Source organism: Cephus cinctus, unplaced genomic scaffold (assembly GCF_000341935.2).
Source record: "Cephus cinctus unplaced genomic scaffold, Ccin1 Ccin1_scaffold2545, whole genome shotgun sequence".
Lineage (NCBI taxonomy): Eukaryota > Metazoa > Arthropoda > Insecta > Hymenoptera > Cephidae > Cephus > Cephus cinctus.
The window spans coordinates 85834-111838 of NW_014334294.1; the positions used below are offsets into that span (position 1 = coordinate 85834).

The window sequence follows — 26005 nt, forward strand, 5'->3', positions numbered from 1 at the left end:
TTTTTTTTTTTTTTTTTTTTTTTTTTTGTAGTCAGCGATTTATGATCATCGTCATTGTCATCGTCATCGTCATCGTCATCGTTATTATTATCATCGCCATTGTCGCTATCGACACCATTGTCGTCGCAATTATTATTATGGTCATTTTCATTGCTATTATTATTACCACTACTACTATTACTACTGCTACTGCTATTATTACTATTGCTAAAAAAAACACAAGAACAACATCTATTACTGCTACCACTACCGTCGTTTGTACTATTCAATGATTCGAGCAGAGAGAGAGAGAGAGAGAGAGAGAGAGAGAGAGAGAGAGAGAAAGCGTGAGAGCGAGAGTTGAATGTTTGGCGCGGAGTAGGCGAAGACGATACGAACGAACGAGTGAGAGAGGAAAAGAGAGACGCGAATGAATGCGGTGTTAGGAAAATCGGCCGTGGAGAGAGGGGTAAGGGGTGCGAATAAGGACGAGAAGTGGGATGAGGTGTTACGGATGAAAGGAGGGAGGAGGAGAATATATGCACGCTCTCGCGCATACCTTTGTACCTGTGCATAGGTAGAGTCACGTATGCACGTATTATTGGTATATCTGAAAAGAAAGAGGGAAAAGCGTCGCGCCGATAACGTAGGGTATCGGCAGGGTGGGTCTAGTTGCATGGGCTAGAGCGTGCACAAGGTATATATACATATAAACACGGATATACACGTGCTCACAATTTATTTACGAATGAAAGAAGTGCGATTGACTCGGAGACATTATGTAGAATAAAAGAAGAAAAAAAAAATTGTTCTACGCATTAAGAATTTTTAATATAAAAAAAGAGAAAAACCTTAAGATGAAAGTCCACAAAAAAAAAAAAAAGGAAGCATACAATTGAGATATTTAAATTAACATTGTTGTACACAGTGATACAATTATAATATAAGTATATGAATAAAATCTATTAGAAAATATATGCTTTTGGTCTTATTTAATTTGCGTTACCGAAGATGCGAAACGCCCGGGTGGTTTCACTCAGTTGTTTACTACGGAAAGTCATGGCTGGTATCCTCTAGTATTTTGGTATCCTCCGCACCGTCGGCATTTCACTAGCTCCACTCTAGTCCACATGGTCTGAACGAAAGTCTTTAAGTCCGTTCGTCGACTCACCGCCAGTTGCTTGTTACATTGAATTACAGGGAACACTTCGAATCGGCCGCCAAGAAAGAAAGCGAAGAAGACGGCGCCTAGCGGCGGAGGCGGTGGAGGCGGACCTGCAGGTAATTCGATCATCACCGCCGCCACCGTCCCCGCGACCGCCAACATCTCTACCTCGGTAAGACAGACTCCGATTATGTCCTTGACCTTCTCTAGCTCGAACACGAACTTCGATAACCCTTTCTCCGATCGCACTCTATTCCTTTTCCCGATTCTAGACACCGATCTGTATCTTTGCTCTGTGACTCTGACCTACTCAATTTTCCAGGGCTCGGCACTTAATCACGCCGGTGCTGTTGTTTCACTCTTGATGAACAAACAGACGACTCAGGTAGTCACGGGATCCTTGTCGACGTTGGCGTCCGCGTCGGCTTCGACGCCCTCGTCGGTTACGTCTTCTATTGGATCCTCGACGGCGGCAGCGGTCGCGGCAGCAGCAGCGGCGGTAGCGGCGGCGGCGACGACAACGGCTACGGGAGTTAATTCCTCTGGGGCTGGATCGAAGCCGCCGATTGTCACGCAACCTAACAATATACCTGGCGATCAAGGTAAGGATGCACGGTTCACTTGGAGACTCGTAGGAGTATTTATAGAACGTAAGAGAAATAATAATTTCATGTACACGATGACTTATCTATGTCAGTTCTTCAATCAGGAGGCAATGGTGCAACCCAGTCGGTTGGGGCGACGGCAGTCACGAGTAACCAGCAAGGGTTAGCCATACCACCGGTGGCAAGTCACACCTCGATGCCGGCCCAGCCACCACGTCCCACGGCAATGGCCACAGCTGTCCCTATAAAAAAGCCTACACCACCACCATCTTCGTCGCTTCCCCTTCCGACCTCACATCAGCCTGCTGCCGCTGCGATTAGCATGTCTCAGCAGCCTCCGGCTAATGTTCTACAGTCTCAGCATACTCTACAGTCTCAAAATCCATCTCCGCAACAACCGCAGCAACCTCAGCAGCCACAGCAGCAACATCAACAGCAACAGCCATCCCAACAAACTTCTCAACAGCAAATCACTTCCAACCCAGCTACTCCTTCGGTCTCTGTACCGACTCCACCTCCCAGTGTCACGCCAACGAATACAAGTACTATGGTGACCTCGCCCGTGGTGCATCAAGGAACGCAACCACCAACTTCAGTTAATTCATTTCCAAATGCAAACGCTCCTTCCGCTCCAACGGATACAACTCCACTTAATCAGCAGACGGCAGACCTTTTGCAGCCTTACAGTACGCTAGGTATATCATCATATAGCTATGTATTTTCCTTGTTTTAGTCTCTTTTGGTAATCTGCTCGAGTCACGTAGAAATTGATTCTTATAGAATATTTACTATTGAAGGACTTTCTTTTTATTGTTTCTTTCCGTTCTTAGGATCGAGCCTGCCCACCACGCAGACGTCGCTTGAGCAAACCCTCGCGAATATTAAGAAGGAGCCACATATCCCAATGATTCAGCCACCCCATACAACAGCGAACAACTCGAATTTGAACTTGCATTCTGAGTTGAAGAATCCTGTGAACATGATGACTAGCGGGATGACCTCGAACCTGAATTTGAGCAATATCAATATGGCCAATCTAAATATGAATCTGCAGCAAAGCTTGACCACACATATGCACACGTCCATGCACAATTCTCTTGAAAACATGATCAACACGACGTCACCACTTAGCAATATTCAGAATACGCATAACATCATGTCTCAGCAGCATTCCAATGGATTCTCAAACGTAAAGCGGGAAAACTCTCCTCCAAATATGTTGAACAACAATGGCGTCCCGGGAGGAAACATGGGACTCAATATGAGTGGGATGGGAATGGGCTCGATTTTCGATCCTCTAAACATGGTTACCATACCCATGCAACTTCCTCAGCTGCCCATTAAGAAGGAGGAGAAGCCATTGCCAATGTCTCAGCCACAAATTCCTCAGAAATCCATGGACGGTAGGTCTTAACTTATTACATAAATTCATGCAAATTTAACGCTACAATTCATACCTTATTATGCTCTTTTTACTGACGCTTCTTTTCATTGAATCGCTACTGACACCCGATGTCACCTGCTTTTTGCTTCTGTTCCAATGATTACTCAATCACTATTTTTATTTGGATTTCAATGGGTTTCCCTTTAAAATATAACCCTTGTATGGTAGCTATTGTCCTCGGTGTCTGTGCAAAAGGGTACTTACTAACTGCTTTTTACTAATCGATTATGCGATGGTGGTGCTCTAGCGGGAGCTCTTTTTGCAGAAATGAGTGCTCTAGGAATGTCATCGATGGGCAATCATTCGAGTTCACAGCTCATGGCCGAGGAGAAATTGACACCGCCTGACTCGAAGAATCCTGCAGCGAATTTTGCCTCGGCTTTCAAGAACAAGGTAAGTTTTTATACATTCCACAATGCCATTTGACCAAGTATCTCAAACTATGATAATAAAATTATTCATTCGCACTATGTATCATCAAGCAGACCGTCGAGCAGAATGTAAAGAATGCATCGTCGTGGTCATCGTTAGCCCAAGCGTCGAGTCCCCAATCAGCTGCCGGAAGTAGCATGAAGAGTGCAGCACGAGATTCGTTCCAAGCGTTCAAGAAACAGGCTAAAGAAAAGCAGGATAGGGTTAGTATATATTTAATTAATCTGAATAAAGGAATTTTAATCTACATGTAAAATAAAGATACCGAACGTAAAAAGTAGACCGTAAATCATATCGAATATTTTTATATAAATTTACAGCAAAGAGCCTTGATGGAACAACAGGAGATTCGACGGCAACAAAAAGAGCAGGCGGAACGCGAGAGGCTACGTCAAGAAAATGAGAGGCGGCGTGAACGCGAAGAGGAGGATGCTCTCGAGAAAGTGAGGAAAACCGTAGCGGATCAACAGAGTGCAGTAATGGTTGTCAGTGCCAGATCCGAGGAAGCGAAAGCTACCACGGATACGGACAGTAGCAGCCCCAGTCAATCGTCGAGCCAGGACAAGGCGGCAGCCGAGAGAGAACGACAACGACTGCGCGAGCAGGAACGTAGGCGACGCGAAGTGGTAAGTACATTCTTACGAAGTCATTATAAATTTGTGAATTGAAAAAGCACCACCTGCCGATAAATGCTCTTGGAATAGAATATAGGTACGAAGATTGCAAAGATTTAGGAATTTCGATACTGAGTAGTTACTGCTTTTAACGGTCATGAGATAACGTATAGAGTTCACCGTGACGGTGACGATCATAATACCAATGGTGTTATTGTGGAAGCTGCTAGAACTCGAAGAGGATGATGAAAAATTGGAGAAGGAATAGACGGAGTATCGCCAAGAATCGGTGTATTTGTATTTTCAGATGGCTAGCCGGATTGACATGAACATGCAGAGCGATTTGATGGCTGCGTTCGAGGAATCTTTGTAATATTACAATTTGCTGCTCATAATATTCCCACTGAAACCGGGCAGGACTTGGAAGAATAATGACGCTGGACGATGCCAGAGATCGTGTTAATATATACATATACATACTTCTATATACATAAATACATATATATACACACATATATATATATATATGTATGTATACACTTGGTGATAAGTGAAAGAAAGAAAAGGAGGGAGAAGGCGTGGATGAAGAGAAACGCTTGTGTATTAGATCAAGTATGAATGAACAATTGTTGCAGTGGGGTTAGCGTGAGTTTGTTTGGGGATGGTTGAAAAAATAAAAACGGCTTGATAAGGGGAGGGCGGGGGCATTCCAAAAGGAATAATTCAAGACCTTTGTTGAGGGGTTGAAAGAAGGTGAAAGAGGAGGGTCACTGTGTAATCGACGGACACCCAAGTGTGACCATGTAAATTAGATAAATACTTACGAGATACTTCGATAATGCTACCGACTATTGCGTTACATTTTCCGGTTTTCATAAGTTTGTACTTTATGTAAATTTGGAGAAAAGAAGATTATTGCAAAGGTTACATGAGATTTGCGTGCAAAGACGAAAGCGTGTGCTGCGTGAGAGAGTGCGGGGAGCGTAAAGTTGTGTACATTTAGTTAAGTTTTATATTTTTCCACATTCAGTCATTGATCGTTGCTAGGATTGCGCAGATTCAACTTCTACTAATAATATACCTATAATTATTAGCCATTGTACTAATAATTTAATTACAGATCACAAATGTTTTTTTTGTCCCTCGATTATGAGTAAAACCGTGTATTTGTAATCGCGTGGGATAGGTAGGCTTGTTAAGTCAATAACGTGAAAATTTATCTAGTGCGATTATTCGCCTAGACGAGAACTCCCGTCACTCGAGACATATGTACGTCATGCTGCGAATGACTGGCGGGAATAAAAAAAAAAAAGGGAGAGAAGGAGAAAAAATGGAGTAAATATAAAATGTCACAGATGAAGGTGAAGGGGTGAAACACTCATTTATTCATTCACCATAGAACAATGTCGTCAATTATTATGAGAATAATGCTAAGGTGATAGCGTCAAGTAGTTTCGATCTCTTATCCAATCAAGCATCCGCGTTGTATCGGAGCAAATACCTTATTCCTTGTGTACAGGCGTCGCGATTAGAGAATAAAGAAAGGAGAAAGTTAGTTAAGATGAACCGTGATGCTGAGAGGGATTAGAGATGAAAAGGCCCGCGCGATAGCGTATCAGCCTATTCTATCGAATCGTAATCAATTTCACATATAGTCTGTTGATACTGGAGAGGTTATAATGGAAAGTTGTCAGGAGTCATGAGTAATAATGGAGGATGACTGATGAAATTTATTGATTCGGCGAATGGCGGACTTGGTAGAATGAATAAGGGGATATATTAAATAGAATCGCACGGTGGACGCAGTGAGTGTCAACACTGGTTTAGTCGTCGGAATGACGAAAACCGTGTACTCGAAGATAACGTGAGAATTGATACGAGAAAAGTGATTTTCTGGAACATTGGTGGTGAAGGCTGTAGAGATTGTGGGAAGAGAGTGGATACAGCGAATCACTACAATCATTGTAAAGAAGATATGGTACGCGATAGAATTTGAGTCCTGGAAAAAATTCTTCGAAGAAGGCTTACGAGTAAGATGAAATAAAATACATTTAAATCCAGATGCATCTTAGTAGAGACAACAAGGATAAGTGTAGTAGTGGTAATGGTTAAATGCTGGATACTGATGGTTATGGTATTGGTGATGAAGATGAAGATGATGATGGTGATCGTGGTGAATCCCTGATAATCCTAGAAGTCTTGGTGAATATGATAATTGAGAAGTTGGTGAGTAATAGTAGTCAAAAGTTTGCACATTAAAGATGTGAAGGATGAGAGTCATGCGTTCCAGGTAGTCCTTCGACTAAGAGCTCCTTTGATTGTTGATAACAATTTTAATTGGCAAAAAAAGAAGTACAAAAACGATATTGATAACTAATTTAAAAGTTTTTGGATTGGTTGCGTACTACTATTAATCTGAGCTATCACACCGATGAAATTAATTTTAATACTAGTACTTGAAATTATAGAAAATATAATATTAGTGGCTTTAGCGATATAGTATATATTCAATAGTGAAAGTTATTATGTGAATTATATATTATTAAATTATTTAATTGAATACAATTTTATTTTTTTAAGAGCTTCTCGAACCTGTAGTGTGTTTCTTTAAGTTCTAGTTCACAAACTTATTCGCAGAGCCAACCCTTACATTATTCCTTTCTAATTTCAATCCTTCGCTCTGTCCCTTCTTTTTTTTTCTTATACATATTTTCATGTCGACAAGCAACCAAGATTGTTTGCAATGTAACCATGCGCGTTATTCAGTAAATCTGTACAGTAATATACATCAGCTATAGTACATACTATTAAACACAGTATGATGATGATGATGATGATGATGACAAACAGTGATGTCCATAATAGATTGTTACAAGAGAAAGCCTAGCAGTAGCGGTTCAGTGGTTTTAATATGTTAGAAAAAAAAAAAAATAAATAAATGAAATAAAATACAAAAATTCGTAACGTTACATTAAGAAGGGTATAAGTAAAAGAAAAAAAATAGAAAAAAAATTACTAACATTAATTTTCTTCTAGTTTACAAAAGTGGTAACAGTCGCGGGAATCCTATAGCGTAAAAAGAAAGGATCTGATTTTTTAATTCCTTTCGATACGTCTTCTCTTTCGTATCTACTTCATTTTATCATTTTTCCCTCCATCGTTAAGGCACTCGATCACCATTATTCACTGTTAGGCTATCAGCTTGTCTTTCAAAGCAATGCCCTTAATTTTTAAGCAGGTAAGACAGTTCATGAAAGTTGTGACTCTCATGGCACGTTTTCCTACCGTTACAAGTATTTACGAAAACACGTATCTAGCCAGCCATTTAGCCAAAGAATCCAGCAACCATTCGTATTCGATTACTTGAATTATTTATTTAAAAGAGACAGAAAGATAGACGACGAGTACCACATAGAGAGACACTTTTAAACTTCCCTTTTCATTCATTAGTATAACATAATTTCGTAGCGTTAAAATTTCCTTCTTTCCCTAAAGATCATGTTGATTGCGAATGAGAGAAAAGAAATAAAAAAGCACTAACGATCACATCTAGAGATACGAAATCGATAAGTTATGTTGCGTAATCTAGAATTAATAACTTCTGTGTACGTGAGTGTTATTTCTGCGCGCGTGTGTTTGCGTGCGTGCGTGTTTTGCGTACATGCTGGTCTCTTAAAAAGAAGCAGGGTGGTTGTAAAGACGAAGACCTTAAAAATCTATTCGTTAAGACAAATATGGTGTGATGTACCCTCGTAAAAGTTATTTCGGCGAGGAAGGCTATGGATAATCGTTTAAATGATTGTAGGAGGCGTATATTAGACGTTATGTTCGATGACAATTTTCTAAGGAGTGCGCTCCGTAATTAATAATCACGCGATGACCTCTTCGCGTAGCACTCTCACATGCACTGGTCACATGGACGAATTTCAAGACAATTATTTAATGAGAGAGAGAGAAAGCCCTTTCTAGGACGATATCCCTAAAGTTTCGCAAAAAGCTGCGTTATGCGTTATGGATTATGCGTTTTGCGATTGCGATGCTCCCCGAGCTCGACGCACTCTTTAGGCAGGAACCTTAAATAGCGTGTGTTCAAAAGAGAGAAAGAGAGAGAGAGAGAGAGAGAGAGAGAGAGAGAGAGAGAGAGAGAGAGAGAGAGAGAGAACGTGTGCATGTAACAGGACACATCATGTGTGCATATGCGTTATTAGGTATTATTATTGTATAATACGTGATTTAGAATTGTAAATACGAAGGAGAATCATTGGCAGCAATTAAAGAAAAAAAAATGTATGTATAAAATATTAATACAATTCTATGTGATAAGGTTTGTAAGGACTAAGGAGGCCAATAGACAGATTGTGTAACCTACTAGATCTCAACGTAAGTTAGACTATAAAGATGTATTTCATAAGTACCACCAAAATCACTCTGCCGTATCAAAAGTAATTTTTATATAAGTTCCCACGGGCGCACATCATCTCCAATGGCACACGAATTTTAGCAGACTTACTAATTGATAGAGGATTAAACTGGTTGTACATAAATAATAATACAAATAAATGGCTAAAATAAAGAGATGCTTGATGTTGTTAAGTAAAAGGGAGATGGCTTGACTTACTTCATACTTTTACTATATCCTACAATTACTTATTGTATTATTTATCCACAATCTACCTCTGTGAGTACTCCACTTCCGGTATCGTTCGTTGTTATATTATTTTGTCTATTATTTATCTTTGCTGTCTCTATTATCTTTCTAACTGGCCTCGACACCATCATAACGGTGTAACTTTGCTTATTCTTGTTATATTATTTATGTCCGAAGGAAGATAAGAGTGGCTTGACTTTTGAATATATGATTATTAACAATTATTTGACACATCGCTTTCTTTTTTCTCTTCCTTTTACTTAACAATATGAAAAATGCGCTGCCGGAACTGCTGACATTCGAGGTATCGTTCGAGCATCTGTCAATGATAAATTATCGTGTGTCACTGTCAACTGGACTATTACCCTTTTTTGGCTGCTAAGTCGTGTTCCACATTTTGTCTTTGTCATTTCTTGTAATTTTATGAAAATTTCATTGTCAAAGGGATAATCTTGATGATGTGTAAAGCCTGTGTAGGTTTTGAGGGTATATATATATATATATATATATATATATATATATATATATATATAACAATTATTTGACACATCGCTTTCTTTTTTCTCTTCCTTTTACTTAACAATATGAAAAATGCGCTGCCGGAACTGCTGACATTCGAGGTATCGTTCGAGCATCTGTCAATGATAAATTATCGTGTGTCACTGTCAACTGGACTATTACCCTTTTTTGGCTGCTAAGTCGTGTTCCACATTTTGTCTTTGTCATTTCTTGTAATTTTATGAAAATTTCATTGTCAAAGGGATAATCTTGATGATGTGTAAAGCCTGTGTAGGTTTTGAGGGTATATATATATATATATATATATATGTATCAGCATTAGGTACGCATTGCTGTTTTCTTACGTTACGATTCAAAGAGAATATATTGAGATCATTGTGTACACTAATAACTATAACAATTAAGAGTAATACTATTAGCGTATAACACATATAGCTATAATCTCGATGAGTATGCTTATTGCCCTAATGGTCTAATTAAACACTAATTGAAAGTATATATTTCCTTCGTTGTCGTCTCTTCCTAACAATTTTCCAGTAATCTTCGCGCTACTGCAATACCAATGTGAATTACCCAATGCAGATGCATTCAGCGACAATTTATTGCTGTTTTCCACCAGAGTCGAACGAGCATTGAAATACATTAAATGTATATTTGTAGTTTAATCATATATATATATATATATAACATACATACAGTAGAAAAATTTCTTCACTAAACTCGATTCCGGTGGAAACACAACCTATGACTACGTCTGCAACGTACAGAATTTAAACACGGTCGATCAACCTCATTGGTCGAATACGTTAGATTCTTGCACGTGATTGGTCAACCCTGTTTAAACTCTGCACCGTGTAACAGCGAGATAGAAAAAAATTGCGTTAGACGCAAAGAACTATGTGCGTAAGTTGTAAGCGTAAACCGTTTATTTCAGAAACTGAAATCGATGAAGATGGTATAGACAAACAGTAAATGTATTATTAGCGATCGTGAAATGAGCTTATTTTGAATCGACAATGCCCCTTCAATGTACATGACGTGTAGTCATCTTCATCGGCAGATTCAACTCGTTATTCATGAAATACGAATCCTTGTTATTAGAGTCACGCGTTTTCAGTCTTACCATAGTTAATGTTACTGCATTCCTGCATTGTCACATCCGTACATCGTTGATCAAGTGAAATTAATCCCTGGATATTAACGGGGAGCCTAAAGATAAGAAGAGTAGAGGCCAAGTGAAATGACGACACCAATCAGATTTTCCTTTGTGAGTTAAAATTGACATTCTTGACAGCTTCGAGTGGTGGGTAAATTTCGATAAAAGAAATGACGAGTGTGAGTTTCTAACTTAATAGATCTTTATCATGATTTATCAATAGAACACACTTTGTTTGGTATACTATTATATAGGGCACTTTACTATATACCATTTCATAAGGTTGGTAAAATTGTATTATACAATGATTCACTGCTTAGAAACTGAATAATAAGATCAAAGACGACAGAATATATCTGTACGAATTTCATTTTGATCAACACACTCGAGATCATCCTTGACTGTTGACAGACGTTATGCGAGACCCCTTTTATTCACCGTAGTTTACCAACATAGATCTTGCTTGTAATGAATAACAATAATTTGAGTAATAGTGGCATCTAGGCCTTTGCAAGCAGAACACCTTGTTTACCGTTTTTCTACATACATACATATATTTTTATAAATATTTTCAATTTCAAGATAATCAGCTCTCGCTAACATAACATATTGTTTAATGTACATGTATATATGTTTTAAATATACGATCAATCAAGTAACAGACAAACCTCCACTGACCAAAAGTGATCATCCCCTATATACCAACATTTCAATCTATGTCTTCTACGGTTACGTATCGTTACGAATTTTAGCAGAGTTAATATTTCAATTGACACGTTGCCAACATCACTTTTTCAATCTTTCATTCATCAATGACGCGTGCATATACGCACGGTCTCAAATATACACGTACATTTACACGTTACATAACTTTAAACTCGTCAGACTGCTTCCTCTTGAGAAGCATTCGCACCATGCTATAGACATCTGTTAGATCATTGAAGTACACCATAGCCACATTAGATCATTGAATACGCCAATGGCATCTATCAAAAGGAAAACAAAAATACTTATATAAATGGAGAAAATCGCATATTGAGACATTTCGAAGTGCGAGTTAGACGACAAGGACTTAAGTATATGAATTTTCATCAGTTTTAATTCCGAACAAGTGACTAAGCTTCCCAATCGATTCAGGAATATCTGTAGCTACAGTATTAGTCACGGAGCTATGCATAATGGCAACACGTTCTTTCAATCTTAATGATTCACATCAGTAAAACCAGTCCTGTCATAGATCCCATCATCTTCGCGCAGGCACTTGATTCGAGATGACACTTCCTTTTCTTGATACTTAAATTCCGAATTTGTTCGCGATCTCTTAACACAATTGCGTAACGATTTTGTATAACAAATTGACTTGCAATGTTTTTCATTTAATTTTAATTCAATTGCCGGTATTGCTGACGGAACTTCATGGCTGGTAATACCGATGGGGATGGTGGGGCTAGTTGCGAATTAAATGTAAATTAGCACGTTACATTTAATATAGGGGAATGTTAATACTCTGTCGTTTGTTGAAATTAGGCGTGAAGCTTCGAAAGATCCGAAATGAAAGACTTTGGCGTTATTATATGAGAGGAACCTGCAAAGAGAGAAAATTGAGTCTCATAAATCTGCGATTGATTCATTGTTACATAGATCTATATCTCAATGTTTGTTGCTTCAAGGCGTGCTAAGATTGTCAGATTAAAGATGAAAGAATTACCGATTATAACTTCCCAATTCTTGAGAGCATTTGTCACTTCATAGGCACAACGTATCTCCGAGAAGCAGACGCCGCCTACGATGAATACGATCAACCGTGGTACATTTTTAATCGTTTGCTGACCTTTATCCTTATGCCAGTGGCCATAGCGAGCACTAGAAAATAATTGATATTCCACATTTAACATTGAGGAACAGATAACAAGAGTCATTAGTACGATTTCTAATACCGACGAGCTTCCTACCTTGTTGGAGCGTGATACACGGAGTTAGTAGCTCGTCCTGCCAAGAAAGGAAAGTGCTTAGAGTCGAGTTTATCCTCGATGGCGTCCTCCATAATATCCTTGACAATTGGTGTCCAACGACTCATCTGATAAGTCTGTTCAGTGATACGTTCCTTGCGTGTTACCGTATACTGTTTCTTGCGTGGGCCCTGATTACAGAATCTCGAATTAGTGAGATTGATCGACTGATAAAATATTGACTAACGTAGAAAATAGCATCTTTAGAAAGCTTACATCTACAACGACGTTGATACCAAGTTTTGCCATGTTGATGATCGTCTGTTTATCTTCAGGTGAGACTTGAGCATGTTGGACCAATCTGTTCAAATTGTCCTCGGGAATTCCATTCTTGCTTATTACGTAGAGAGCAATAATACGTAGCTTATCAAGGTTATTCACTGTCTGATCAAGAAGAATCGGAGTGATATTACGCATCTGATCTTTTATTCGATCACCCTCGGCATCTGTTCCCATTGCCAGATCCTGTTCAACCTTACAGAGCTTATCCACGTTGCCTTGGTAACGCTTCATGCAATCCTCAGCAAGATGCAGATGAGTTGCATACTTGCTCAGCTCCTTCTGATACTGAGGCATCTTTTTAATCATCTGCGAGAGGTCCCTCATGCTCTGCTTGTCACCCTGTGGCATTCTCTTTGATTCCGTGAACTTTTTCAGATTCTTTGTGACGTTCCTGCGAAAGTGGAAGTGGATGCACACCTGACAAACTGTGACATTCTCTCGGGCTTTATCGTATACTGTACAAGCATTCCAATAATTGTACTCACTGGGAAACGACAGCAATGTGCTGATGCCTCAGCTCTACCCACAACTCATCATTCTCATCCAACAGTACTTCCTTCTCAGCTTGTCCAGCGGACGCCTCATATCTTTTAATAGAGTAAAATATTTTGATACCAACTGAGTCAATCATCAGTATCATCTTGTATTACCTGTAGACGTCATTCTCAATCTCCAAGAGATCGTAGGCCATAGCTTGAAGTGTCAGCTCGTGGAGCAGAGGCGAGACGCAATCGAAACCGCGATCAAGAATAAGAAGTTGAGAACGAGCCTTTTCCGGGCCCTCACCCATTGTAGGTTCATCTGCCTTGTACGCGTCTAGCTTCTGTTGAACCATCTGAGCCAATTCGACGTTGCGTTCGAAGTCACTGTAAACGAAAATGATACTCTTGATGATCCGAACTTATTGTTTTGACTGAACTTTTGTTTGATAGTTACCTGCGATATCTAACAGACGGATACTCCCCAAGAGTGGCGCAGAGGGTGGCTATTTGCTCAGCAATTCGTTCCATATCAGCGTTCCTCAGATCGGCGAAATTAGGATTGTAGAAGCAAGCAAATGTCGCACGAGAATCCAAGGAAAAGACCTGAATCATATTAAATTATTAAATAATTATGGCACAGAATAAAAAGAGTGAGAGTCTAAGCATCTAATTACACAATTGCCATTGTTTCAAATGAATTAATTGTGCATGCGTCAAGCTAATTCAGTGAGCCAAGCATACCCAAATACTTAACAAATAGAATGTTCATAAGATTGGCTCGTTACAACGAAAATTAAGATACGCACAAAGTGTCAAGCCGAAGTAACGATTAGCAAGCGACAATAGATGTGCTTTCACCTGCGATTCATACGGCAGAAATGCAATGTTGATCTCTTTGAGGGTTTTGATCTTTTTAGCGGCGGGGGACTTGCAGAGTTCATTGAACAGCTCCTCCGGGCACACTGGCCGAGTGTAAGCATTAATGTAATAGCATCGTTAATCATTATTAATTGTTGATGATTGATCAATAACCTCGTACCAAGTGGAAGACGAGACTTTGACAGGTTCTTCACAAAATATATATGGGAGTCCAAAGAACAAGGCAAAAGCTAAGTAGGAGTTTCACAACAGTTTGTGTGAACCTAGTATGACAGTGATATCACCGATTGCACTCTTTACGAAAATGAGAAAAGGGAAGAAGAGGAGAGCAAGAAAGTGGAGAAAAAACCACGCCTAACCGTCACTATTAATTTACACATTTATCACACACGATCGTATGGAAAATGTTTGTGCTTTACCTGTTCCTCGTACGGAATGAACGCAATGTTGATCTCTTTTAGTGTCTTAATGTGTTTAGATACCAGTGCGTGACACAACTCTTTGAATAACTCGTCAGGACATGCTGTAAAGAAATAAACTGAAAACTAATTTGAAAGGAAAGGGAATGGGGAGAAGAGGAAAGGAAGAAGACAAAAGTAAAAAAAAGAGGATGAAGAAAATAGTTCTTCCTCGCTGTAGTCGATATCGTCAGAAATTCAGTACAGTTTTCTTCCAGTACATTTCGAGGAACGATGCTATCTGATAATACCTTCAGTGAAGTAAACATGTGCAGCCTTGTAGACCATCTTTGTAGGATTATTGAAATCTTCAATGAGCTTCTGCACCGAGGGATTGCAGGGGGTAATCAGATAAATGGCCTCCATTGTTGGAAGAGGCTCACGCTTTTTATTGATGTCCTCGACTAGAGTGATACCCTGGGCACTGATGTCGTGCATCTTACAACAGGCTGAAACCATCCTCATGGCGAGCTGATCCACTACGAGGATTCGCCATTCGACCCCGCCTGCTGTCTTCTTTTTCTGCTTGATGACTTCATTCATAATCTCTGAAAAATTATTGTACGACATGGTTTCAGGATTTGCTGTCAGTACACTTGACTAGCATTATTTTTTGGAATAATTTATTGAGATCGTTACGGGGATCTGGGATCTAGGATGTATTTTAATTTGATTTATGTCAATACGTTTAGTACTGTGTACGTAATTGACTTTATCGTCTCCATTTATTGATCGTTTTTGCGAGGTAACCTACTGACGTCAACTGTGTTCGTAAGCCAACCAGCCAACCAGAGCGGTTTGTGTGTTTCAGTATATTCCAAAAACGCCGATGACATCCCCGGACTACCCCCAGTCACCCTGGATCGCAATGCGCAGAAGCGCCCTTTAATGAATAGCCGAGTCACCCTTAGACGTAAATCTTTCACCCTTGCTCTTTTACTTCTTATATTTTGCGAAAAGCTATGAGATTACGCAAATGCACTTGAGAATCTAAAACGCAAATGCTTCATGTTGTCCTAGATACGAATTAAACAAGGAAAATGTTCGGTTTCGCTTAAAAGTAAAGTCAATTATTCTGCTAGGTATACGAAGTGAATTGGACAAATGAATAATTGAAATTTAATTAAAATAAGTGATGCTTGTTTTTAATTTACTTCGGATTCATATATGTTTTAATGTATCAAAGCTTTTGTATACAGGTTTCGTTTTAGCACGTGGAACGATTCTATATGTTTATGGATTTGATAAATCGACATTACGATTACAGCAATTCATCTACTTAACTTTTGATATTTCATTAGAACATTAAGAAACAGCGACACTGATGCTCGAGAAATCGTGAAATTTTTTTTAATTTAACGAAGGACATTCGATTTCGCGAATATACGAAGGACTTAAAAATCATGTTAATTATCCAGGAATTAGTAGTTGCGTACAATGCACTAATTTACTGATAAACACGTTTTCTTTTCCGATTTGACGTTTCTGTCTAACAGCCGCTTTCACACCGATGAAATCATCACGGATCTACGCCCACCGACTTGTCAGACCTTTTCCGATATCTGACCGCACTGAAATCACTATGCTTCTCATTAAAACGTTAGCAGAACATCTCGTTTTTAATACAATCATAGAGACTATCGTGTATTTATCCGAGAAGCGTCGGAATTTCAAGCTTTTCTTGAATACTCACTTTGTCCGACTTGTTCCTTGAGCGCCATTTTGACAGTACTGATTCCACCACTGTCCGATAGATGGCTACGTATATTTTCACAGATAAAAAACAGATAAATAACTAATTATCTGGATTGTGAAGATAATCGTACAAGGTAATCAGAGGATTTTGCACTTTATAATTAATACACCTGTTGGACTCAGCGGTTAACTAATAACTATTCATACTAGGATATTGAGTAAAATTCGTCTAATAAATCACCTTCTAGCAAATTACTGACATTACAAAATTTCTCCATTATCTTCTAAGGCGACTAAAAAACTTCGCAGATCTTATAAAAAGAGTTAAAATAATACGAGGTTCAATACAGAATTATTCACGTTACATGCTGCAACTGTATCTCCTATTATTTTCTATTATATATCGAGAAAATTATATTACCGACTATAGGTTACAGACCTACGATCAACGCTACGATTAAGTGCTGTTTTAGGATTAAATTAAATATCCGGAATAAACATCACAATATCCAAGTAACAGTAACAATTCGGCATACAGTTAGTATACAATTCAAGATTAATCTGAATCGTAAGAGATCTTTCTCACAGATCCTACCTCCGATCGATATTAATACTTTACCAACATACCTCATACCGGCAATCTTTTAATATTACGAGTTACCGTTAGGTCGGCATAGCGCTCTACGTTTTCTACTCATCAGCTTTTCGATTCAGTTGGTTGCTGTGCTGCTGTCTAGTAGGCTGGTGGGATTTCTCATCAGCAGTTTCACTCAGTTTGAATCTATAACTCGGTGCGGTAGGTTCACGTCGTCCGGTGACTCGATATTTTGCCATAAGGAATTGATAGTTACTATTTATACTATATGCCCGGCATTGACCACGCGTTTTAAGTAACCTCATATATGTACAAAAGATTGGCAAACCTTTTCTGTAAATTAACATACCTATTAAGGAAAAAAATGTGATTCTCGAATATATGTTCTGCAGTGAGTTGTCGCGAGTTCTCCGCGACGTTTATCTATACAAAAAGTGCATTTGTGGCAATTCTCATTGGATTTGGTGATTAACACAAGTCATCCGTCATGAAGCTGGAATATCCATGTCGCGTAGAGGGCTGGCTCAATGTATGCGGTAAGTCCTGAGACACATGTTACATATAATTCAAACGTCATGCATAACATGTGAGCATAGAAATTGCAATAGTAGAATTGACGCTTGTAGATTGTTAACAAGTATTTACAATCGCATTGAGAAGTTATTAACGTTTCGCGTTTGCAATGTCATTTCGAACATTACCTGCCTCTCTTACCCACGTCGTAAGGATGATCTGGTATAATAGCCATTGTAGAATAATACATATTTCGAAAGGGAGAGTGGAGTGAAAGAGTACGCGAGTTGCTCCACGCTTGGCACACGTTCACGGATCTCGACTTACGACTACAGTTGCATAACTGAAGGGAGAGCGAGCAAGAGAGCAAAAAGAGAGAGAGAGATGAGAAAAATGCCCGATTCTCACAAGACTCTAGAGACAGTGGTCGAATAATGGCTGAAGTGGATACGTAGTCTATTAAGAGACAGTACTTAGAAATGAGAACACGGAGGCAGTCGTTTACCCCAAGGGACTGTTTCCATACGTGCTGATGAGAGTTCATTGGAGCTTCGCCATTATTATTGTCATATGGCAGTGAATTATGAATATTTATAAACAGATAAATAAGTGTGTGGATAAATAACGAGTTATCGGTTTATCGAGTTCCTCGTGCGGCCTTTAGATTATAATGAAAGATTATCGGCAGACCGTTTCGAAGGTCTATTCGTGATTAACTATTGGATAAATCAGTGAATATGTTTTAACAAAGAGCGAGTGGGGGGTAACTGAGCCGTATGTCAAAAATGATGTCTTTCCAAAGACGTCAGAACGTTTTCTCGTTTATATACGTTAGAAATTATTCGAAAGACGTTATACCGATGGGTATCGTATGAATTTATAACTCTACGTAGACAAAACTTTGCGAGAGTCAATAAATAAAAAGGAAGCCAAGTTTTCTTCCGTCCATTTGGCAATCGCTGCATCGAACGTTTTACCAAAGAGACACAACGGTGGTAGTAGCAGTCGAAGCGGGTCTTATCTATTTTGTAAGTGTCAGCAATATTCCCTGGTTACACGGGGCAGAGGGAATTTCGATCCTCTGGCTATGATGTCACTATCTATCAGAATTTCTCCGAGCATTCCGCTCTGACGATTACAAACCTGGTGCTGATATCAGAGTCACCTTTCCACCTTCCACCCTTCGTATCACATCGGTAATACATTTTCTTGACATCAGAGCCAAATGGCTCGAAGATAATAAGTTCGCTCGTAACACTTTTCACAGATAAATATCGAATCGACGTGCAAGCTATCCGGATTGTAGGTTAGGTCTCTCGTAGTACCTTATCGTAAATGGCGAATGGTCCGTGACCCCACGACGTCGCAAAGTCCATCGCTCCTCGCGATACCTAAGTGATCACGTCGTTTCCAAAATCTCTTTTCGAATCTCGGGATAACAAAGGTCGCAGTTAACCTTATAGCCGATCGTACGGGTCGCGAAATCGACCGTTAGCGATGCGACCGGCGGTCTGTCAAGCGTGACCTGATCGCCAGGGTCGTCTCACACTTTCACGTTCGAAGGGACAGGAGAGCATAGACTGCTAGCCGCTAGATGGCGTTGCTACTTCGAAATATACTCATTACAGTACTATAGCCTACGGTAGACGTACGCGTGGCTTATGTGGTTGGCGAGTAAAAGCAGTCGAAGCTCGAATATCTCGTTGTGCCGTAAAACGCGAAATCCGTAGGCGAATTTAACGATGACGCAGTAGCAAGGAGGAACCGTGATTCCGTGCACGAAACCTGCCTGATGTCGATGGACTTGTCGATATTTTTGCTATATCAGCAAGGTGTCGTTTCCATACCGCTTATACGATTATAGGGCTATTATATATTTGGAAGTTTGAAGAAATTTACCATCGGTTAGCCGTTTCTGATATTCGTCACGCGGTAAGACTCGTTTTTAACGATTATAATTAAATTTCCAGGACGTTGATGAAAATTTCTAAGATAACGATCACCACGATTGCAGTAAGTTCTATAGGGCAGTTGTATACTCTGATTTCTGACAACCTTCTCTCTTTCTCTCCTTTAGCGTCGCTAGCAGCCCGAGAGCCGTCGGGACGCCGAGAAAGTTGTCAGGACTTTGTTATTGACCTAGCTCCATAAATTCACGGCAAACCCGCTTCCAAGTTCTTCCTTTGGTATTATAATTAATCAACTTCACGTAGCCGTCGGAGGAAGATTGAATTTAAATGGGAAATGTTTAACTGTCATTCTGAATTTTCTGCCCCTTTATATTCACCTCTCTCGCCTTTCTTGTGTAGGATGTCAGTTACTTTTTTTTTTTTTTTAAATTGTCATTCGTGTCGCACAGCGTCGCCCCTGACCGAATTCGGGGGATCTTGACTGAATCACGAAGACCGTATGTGCGTGCGTGAGTCACTTTAGTGAAATCGAAGTAGTACGTACGTTCATGTTGTGCTATGTCGTTATATGTAGTATACAACACGTGACAGGTGTGTTTTGCTCCGCTGTGCTGGATTTCAAAGAGGCTTGACTGTCGTCTCGTTCGCCTCGTGCGAGTTGATAATTTTGTGGCTCGAAAAATAGAAAGGCGTCTTTTTTTTTGTTCTCTCGATACTTTACGCGCCGAGATATTTTTGAGTTCAATGACTCGTTCGATTATCGTCACACTTTCTTCGATATGTTGATCCTCGTTATACTCTGTGTTTACCTACGTCATTATTCGGAATATCGCGATTTCTTAACACTGTGTAGACGCGAATGAAAATTTCAAAAATACGAATCCTCGAGGCTTACTAAAACCAGATTTCAGAATTGTAGACTGTTACACGTCTAGTTGATTCGAGGAAAAAAAAAAAGATCGTCTCTCATGACCGTTTCGCACTCTCGTTACGGAGGTCAGAATGCTCTCACACTTGGCGGCGTTTGATACGAAAATAATACACGCACCTCGAGCATAATGCTGCATAAGAATAATATATTGCCAAGGAAGCATCGTTAACCGCACGACTTCCAAGTGACGAGACATCTCGCGGAATTATATTGAACTAGTCTCGAACCTATCCAACCCCAGAATGTTCCTCGTCCAATTCTACCGCGTCTCACTTCCGCTTAGTGATGGAGACCTATTTTTGTCGCTATCCGTCCACAGTCTCTCGCATCTCCGGTATCCAAGACGGTCGCGTGCCACGTTCCACGTGCTACGTCCCACGTTCCACGTGCCACCTGTCACCTGTTTCCAAAGTGTCCTCCCGCCCCGAGTCGCATCGGTATCGTCGAACGATATCGCCTATTGTTTGTATCGATCGAAATTCCCCATTCATTTATACACAGGGCTGTCACGGATGTAAACAAGCGTAAAAAAAAAAAGAACGGTACACGTAAGAATTAGGAGAAAAGAACGAGGAAAAAAGAATTCGTTGCAGCTGACTGACATTTTTCGGGGAACACAGGAACAATGATATCATTGAAATAATAAGAGGTTAGTAATTGGATGATTGGTCGGACGTGGGATGAAAATTGGATTGAATTTTTCGAATTACCGAAAGGAAAGTCAATGACTGACGGGGAAGCTCTCAAACTACGAGTCTATAAGTTTTCGTATTGTTTTATTGCTATCCCGTTTTTTCTCGTAACTCATAAATAGATCAGCAACCGTCTCAGTTTGCCGAGTAGTATCGGCAACCGAAATAGACGCCCACTGACGCATCGTCGTTGCACTTCTTGTTCTATTTCCCAAGTGTATTTTCAGATTGGATGCTCGGCATTTGCCAGCGGATCTTTTACTGTTCCATATCCGTTTCCTTGTCTCGTCTTTCACTTATCGTCTCTCCACTTGAGCTTTCTCATTCACGGATTCTCTATTTATTCATTTTCGTGTACTCGGAACCAGATCGCTCATTCACAGGCTTCATTGGTTTCGCTAGGTACGCATTTGCCGTAGCTGCTCTTGGGCGCGACGGTGCCGCCATCTAGCGTTCCGAAAACGAACTCTGTAGTGCCGTGCTCGTTCGCGTCAGTTCGTGTCACCGTGCATTTGACTATTGTTAGTCGACGCTGAGTCCTCTAGTATTTTCAAAATGGAGACAATTACAGCTGTTCCTCGATACTTCACTACTGCTCTTCAGTTTTTATCGTGAAGTTGGTTCAGTTTCCGTGGAGTATGCGACGCCGTGCGCGATTGTCAATTAATTGTCAGCCGTGCGACTACGGCGCAGATTGATAAAGCCGTCTGTGGTGATTGATTGATTCGCGTGGTTGAGCGAGAAGGAGAGAATAGACACGAGGGCACAGGTCGATCGGATATTTGAAATTCAATCTCGATCGCTCTCCAGGATCGATCCTTGATCCTTTGACCTCTGTGATTTACTAACGCGCGTATAATTTCCTCCTACGGCCGAGCGAGAACGCGGGATGCGCTAGGGAATTTCATTTCTCACAAAGAGCGAAATGCTTTGCCGACTATTCGGGCGCATAGTAACTAGGTAGATTGAATGAGTGAAAGTTAGTGGGGCGTTTTAGTTTGCAACAGCTACTTCTCCTATCCCTTTGCAGACAACTCGCTAGTGTCCAACGGGTCGATATTGCTGTCAAGCGATTTCTTTTTCACATCTTTCACTGCTTGCCTTATTGAAATTACCCGGCAGCCCTCTGTGTCTAGACCAATCTGCCAGTGCGATCGTCGGATACACACTTCTCGTAAGTTTTAACAGCTCGATTGTTTTTCTTGAACTGTTTTTTTTTTTTAATTTATTTTTCATACTGATACCTACCCGAGCGACGCTTTGTAATACGAGACAGGGACCCTGTCACACTGATGGGGTAGTCAAGTTCGCACGATGCGTGTCACGCATTCTGAACACACTTCCGTCACGAGTCCTGTCTCCTGTTCGCCATACCTATAGTAACCGTAGAATCCACATGCGACTAAGGTACGTACGTTACGCAGTGAACATAGGTCCGTTACGCTTGCGGGCCATCCTACAGTTAGGTCTCTGCGTTTACATAGGGTTATTACGTAAGTGCGATAATGCCGATGCGTCGAATGGTTTGCGCAAGAAAGCGTCATTACCAGACGCACGCATTTGCACTCTTTTTATCTTTCCGCATCTTTCCTTCGCGCTTTCATCGCTTGCCGGTATTTCTCTTTTTACGGAACGCACGCTAATTATTCGAGCCACCTGATTACGGAAATGCGTACGCACTGTGTTTCGAACGAGCCGTATTAATAATCCAAATGGAGCGGAGTTAATATTGCGAGAGTGGCTCGCTCTGACGGATATTTCCATAACACTAACGTCTAGGGACAGAGTCTTGTTTTGACCGGTGAGCGCTGAGGTTTGACTGCCCATTGAATGCGAAGGCACGGAAGGACAATGTGCTTTGTCCGTTCGTCCCTCTTAACTTTTCCAACCTTTTTATGCTTTTGGGTCAGCTACCTGTGGACCGTAAATGTTTGATCGTGAATACTTTGATTACGCGTGAGTAATAATTTGCTGTTCATTTGACAAGATTAAAGGAGCCAAGGGCTAGGAAGGTTTTCTGTATTAGTATCCGTGGGGTAGCCTGTAGTCATATCTATAGCCGTGGAAATAGCCGGGCTTACGCGAAGATGAAGTCTTCAGGTTGAAGGCATATGTCCCTTTGTGGCAGCCGACGTGAAAACCGCGTTGATTTATCAGACTAGTTGCACCTTACCCGACCACCCCTCGTGCTTCATACTCTTGCGGCTCTGCCTCTTTGATCCCCTCTGCTACCTAATAAGAGGTTGCCGTTAGCTGCCACACGTTGGAACGGAATGGGAGTCTTAACGAGTCTAAGAAGAGACTCGTATTCTCTCTTTACCTTTGAAGTTAGCAATCGACCTTTCGCACTGTTTGATTCGTTGGGGTTCACGAATCTGCGAAAATCGACGCCAACTGAAATAACACCTATTTCATTATACGACATTGATTATCTGTAGTGTATGGGTGTAGTCGCGTTACTAGATTATGATTTATAACTATACTATACTGTACCAGCAGCAGTGGTAACTCGATCGATCAGAGTCGAATTTCGCGGGCACAGTATAATTGCCATAGGTCACTGCTCGATATTGTCTAAATCATGACTTAACCTGATTCTATCGAAATGAAAATTAACTTCTTCCCCCTCGCCCCCTATTATCCAGAGTTTCGATGTATTCGTAATGGGGGTTTAGTGGACTAGAGAGCCGGTTGTTTGTCCAAATGAGAATTTGAACGATATATCACATGAGAGTTCATCGCTGGGGTACAGAAAGGGATAAGGACGAAAAGTAAATAACTGACGATCACATACTTCTACCAAGCTTTGTTTCCTTTGTACGTAATACGTTTCTTATAAATTTCATATAACGAGGTAGATCGCTTCACCTGACCGCTCGAAAAAGTAGTCCGAGCAGTCCATGGGACGACCTGTTCCTCTTCAAAAATACGGTCGCTTAATTCATAGCATAGCTAAGCGTTACCAAAGCTCTATATTTTCCTTACTCATTAGTTTAAGGCACGAGTGTTACGAGAGCCTTCGTCGCTTCTTCTTACATCGAATGCTTTCATTTGACTGTGGGATAGTTGCGCTCTCGATGCCATCTACCGGCAGTCTCGGTACTAACGACCCTCGCTAAAGCACAATACACTACGTCGATTCCCAGGAATCGATCTCGAGCGAAAAGAAACGTTAAACAACATACAAAGAGGATCGCGTGTTTTCAATGTTTTCATTAAGTTACGAATCGCGTGAACTCTCGTCCCGTGTGAAATGAAAATGCAACGACGAGATGAGAATAGGATGTCGGAAAGATCTTGATCGCGCATAAGGTTTAAGGTTAAGTGAATCGCGTGACTTTTACTCAAACATTATGCCTTCCCTGTGTATCCCATGACAGTGTCTTCGTATCTCAGTGCTACACCAGGATCTTGCACCCGACGTCCGTTGTCCCTCAATGTCCACTCTACCGTATGCACCCTGCACCCTATTACCCTCTGCACCCTCTGTCTCCGGTGCCCTGTGCCTGTGTACTCGGATTCGTGCTGCATCATCGGTTGCGAATGCTACGCGGCTGGGTAAATACGATAACACAGATATCCGAGTACGTTTCTAGGACGTTGTCTCCTTGCGTGAGTACTGTGCTTTCATGGTCAATATCTTATTTAGAGAATCGTAATGGCGTCTACGCCTTCGACGTGTCACGAAGTTCCCTCTAATACAGAGCAGCAACCACCGTGCTGTCGCATTAAATAATAAGGTACGCAATTTGTCAGCGTGTGCGGAATTAAAACGTCCGTCGAGCTACTGGCTGTTGCCCTGTGTCCCGCGGAACGAGGGTGAGTTGCCGAGGGTAGATCTGCACCGTTGGCCGAGGGTGGAAACCGTGCGTATGGAAAAGAGGGTAGTTAGACGGATCTCGGTGCGCACGAGGGAGCGGCGGGGGACCCTGCGAGGAGACGATCCTGGGGGGTTGCCAGTGAAACGCTGCGAAAACTCTACGAAATGGCTCGGGCTGAGTTACGTATAGATATCGATTGCTGCCACTCCGCACAGTCTCGCGAATGGACGCACCGATGCCATTAAGCTTCCGGTGCCCGTGATTGCTTCGCGGCCTGATCTTCCCTTTCGTGATTCCATCAGGTCGCCTCTGTGAGGTATCCTTGCTCGACTCTCAGCAATTTCCTTAATCTCTTCTATCGGGCACAAGTATATTCGGGCATATATACCTTTGACTGTTTATTCAGCAGTTCAAAGAAGACGGCAGCCTCCGTTGTTTGGCGGTTGGCTCGCCTGCTTGGCTAACCATAGAAAGCTGTCAGAGAACGGATTATCTTTATTCTTGAGGTACCGTCATAAATCGGTCGGACCTTTTCATCCCGGCGTGATATCACCCTAAGTAGCTGCTAGGTGGTCCCGACTGGTGCGACCAAGTCGGTAAGTGCCGGTGCTTCTTCCGATATTTATAACCCCTCGGGAGGCTTTGGATTTTTTCCATAGACGCACCGAGGCGACGTCTGGAAACGAGCGGAAGCGACTAATCGGATTGAGGAGGCGTCGGGACGAGGCGTAAACTCACTGTAAATTGGAAATATCGAAAATGGCCCATGGGATCGGGATGCTGCGTCCGGACGATGCGAATAGGATTCCCAAGGAAGGAATCCAGGGATCGACGATCATAAACAGAGCGGCTTTCCTCTCGCGAACGCAATAATTGAAAAATACATAGCGTTGTGACCCCCGATATGACACGTCACCGGAAGTCAAGGCCTCATCGATTAATCCGCATCGTCCCTACTTTAAAGTCTCGCGACGTCTCCTACCTTGCTGCGTCTTTTAGAGTGCATTCGTGCCGTCGCTACGCCGCTGCTACGTCCCGAGACCACTTTCTGGCTATATCCACGATCTTCGTGCTTTGCATAGAAAATACGTTGACGTTACTCATCCTTTTGAACGATCGAACCTCGTGCGCGGCCAGGTGCTGCCGATCCCGGGGGGGGGGGGGGGCCCCCCCCCC

At 41.2% G+C, this 26005-nt stretch overlaps 3 protein-coding genes and 1 non-coding gene across 18 annotated transcripts in view; 2 read left to right on the plus strand and 2 right to left on the minus strand.

Annotated features, from left to right (window-relative positions):
* The window catches only part of LOC107274225 (homeotic protein female sterile), a 27107-nt gene extending 18269 nt beyond the window's left edge, over window positions 1-8838 (plus strand). For 6 of the 11 annotated variants that reach the window (XM_015753100.2, XM_015753110.2, XM_015753108.2 and 3 more), the window contains 8 exons: window positions 1180-1316; window positions 1467-1746; window positions 1842-2444; window positions 2580-3152; window positions 3441-3586; window positions 3676-3828; window positions 3946-4251; window positions 4547-8838. In XM_015753100.2, coding sequence (XP_015608586.1) covers window positions 1180-1316; window positions 1467-1746; window positions 1842-2444; window positions 2580-3152; window positions 3441-3586; window positions 3676-3828; window positions 3946-4251; window positions 4547-4612 — 2264 coding nt within the window. In that variant the 3' untranslated portion in view covers window positions 4613-8838. The remainder of the gene's footprint in view (window positions 1-1179; window positions 1317-1466; window positions 1747-1841; window positions 2445-2579; window positions 3153-3440; window positions 3587-3675; window positions 3829-3945; window positions 4252-4546) is intronic. The other 5 variants (XM_015753102.2, XM_015753105.2, XM_015753103.2 and 2 more) reach the window with 5 other exon arrangements.
* Window positions 8839-10742: 1904 nt separating this feature from the next.
* LOC107274226 (protein ROP) lies at window positions 10743-16420 on the minus strand. Of its 2 annotated transcripts, none has more exons than XM_015753113.2 (10): window positions 16366-16420; window positions 14924-15220; window positions 14194-14297; window positions 13790-13938; window positions 13504-13719; window positions 13339-13440; window positions 12788-13244; window positions 12515-12702; window positions 12271-12425; window positions 10743-12147 (listed from the first exon to the last, which is right to left on the minus strand). In XM_015753113.2, exons 1-10 carry the CDS (start codon window positions 16391-16393, stop codon window positions 12086-12088), a joined length of 1758 nt encoding a protein of 585 aa, XP_015608599.1. In that variant the 5' UTR covers window positions 16394-16420; the 3' UTR covers window positions 10743-12085. The 2 variants fall into 2 exon arrangements, with proteins under 2 accessions (XP_015608599.1, XP_015608598.1); XM_015753112.2 differs by lacking the exon at window positions 14194-14297 and adding an exon at window positions 14634-14737.
* Window positions 16421-17135: 715 nt separating this feature from the next.
* The window catches only part of LOC107274232 (probable Ras GTPase-activating protein), a 65214-nt gene continuing 56344 nt past the window's right edge, over window positions 17136-26005 (plus strand). For 2 of the 4 annotated variants that reach the window (XM_025091485.1, XM_025091488.1), the window contains exon 1: window positions 17136-17498. In XM_025091485.1, coding sequence (XP_024947253.1) covers window positions 17450-17498 — 49 coding nt within the window. In that variant the 5' untranslated portion in view covers window positions 17136-17449. The remainder of the gene's footprint in view (window positions 17499-26005) is intronic. The other 2 variants (XM_015753139.2, XM_015753148.2) reach the window with 1 other exon arrangement.
* On the minus strand, window positions 23860-24010 carry LOC112495342. Its single transcript, XR_003061753.1, has one exon. It is a non-coding gene; the product is annotated as a U12 minor spliceosomal RNA (small nuclear RNA).

Excerpts from the sequence above, each read along its gene's own strand:
- LOC107274226 (XM_015753113.2), bottom strand. The coding sequence starts at position 16,393 with ATGGCGCTCAAGGAACAAGTCGGACAAA. Across the intron at positions 14,298-14,923 it reads ACATGTTTACTTCACTGAAG|TGTGCCCGGAGGAGCTGTTC; the intron begins GTATTATCAGAT and ends ACACTCGGCCAG. Across the intron at positions 13,939-14,193 it reads TTCTGCCGTATGAATCGCAG|GTCTTTTCCTTGGATTCTCG; the intron begins GTGAAAGCACAT and ends AATATGATTCAG.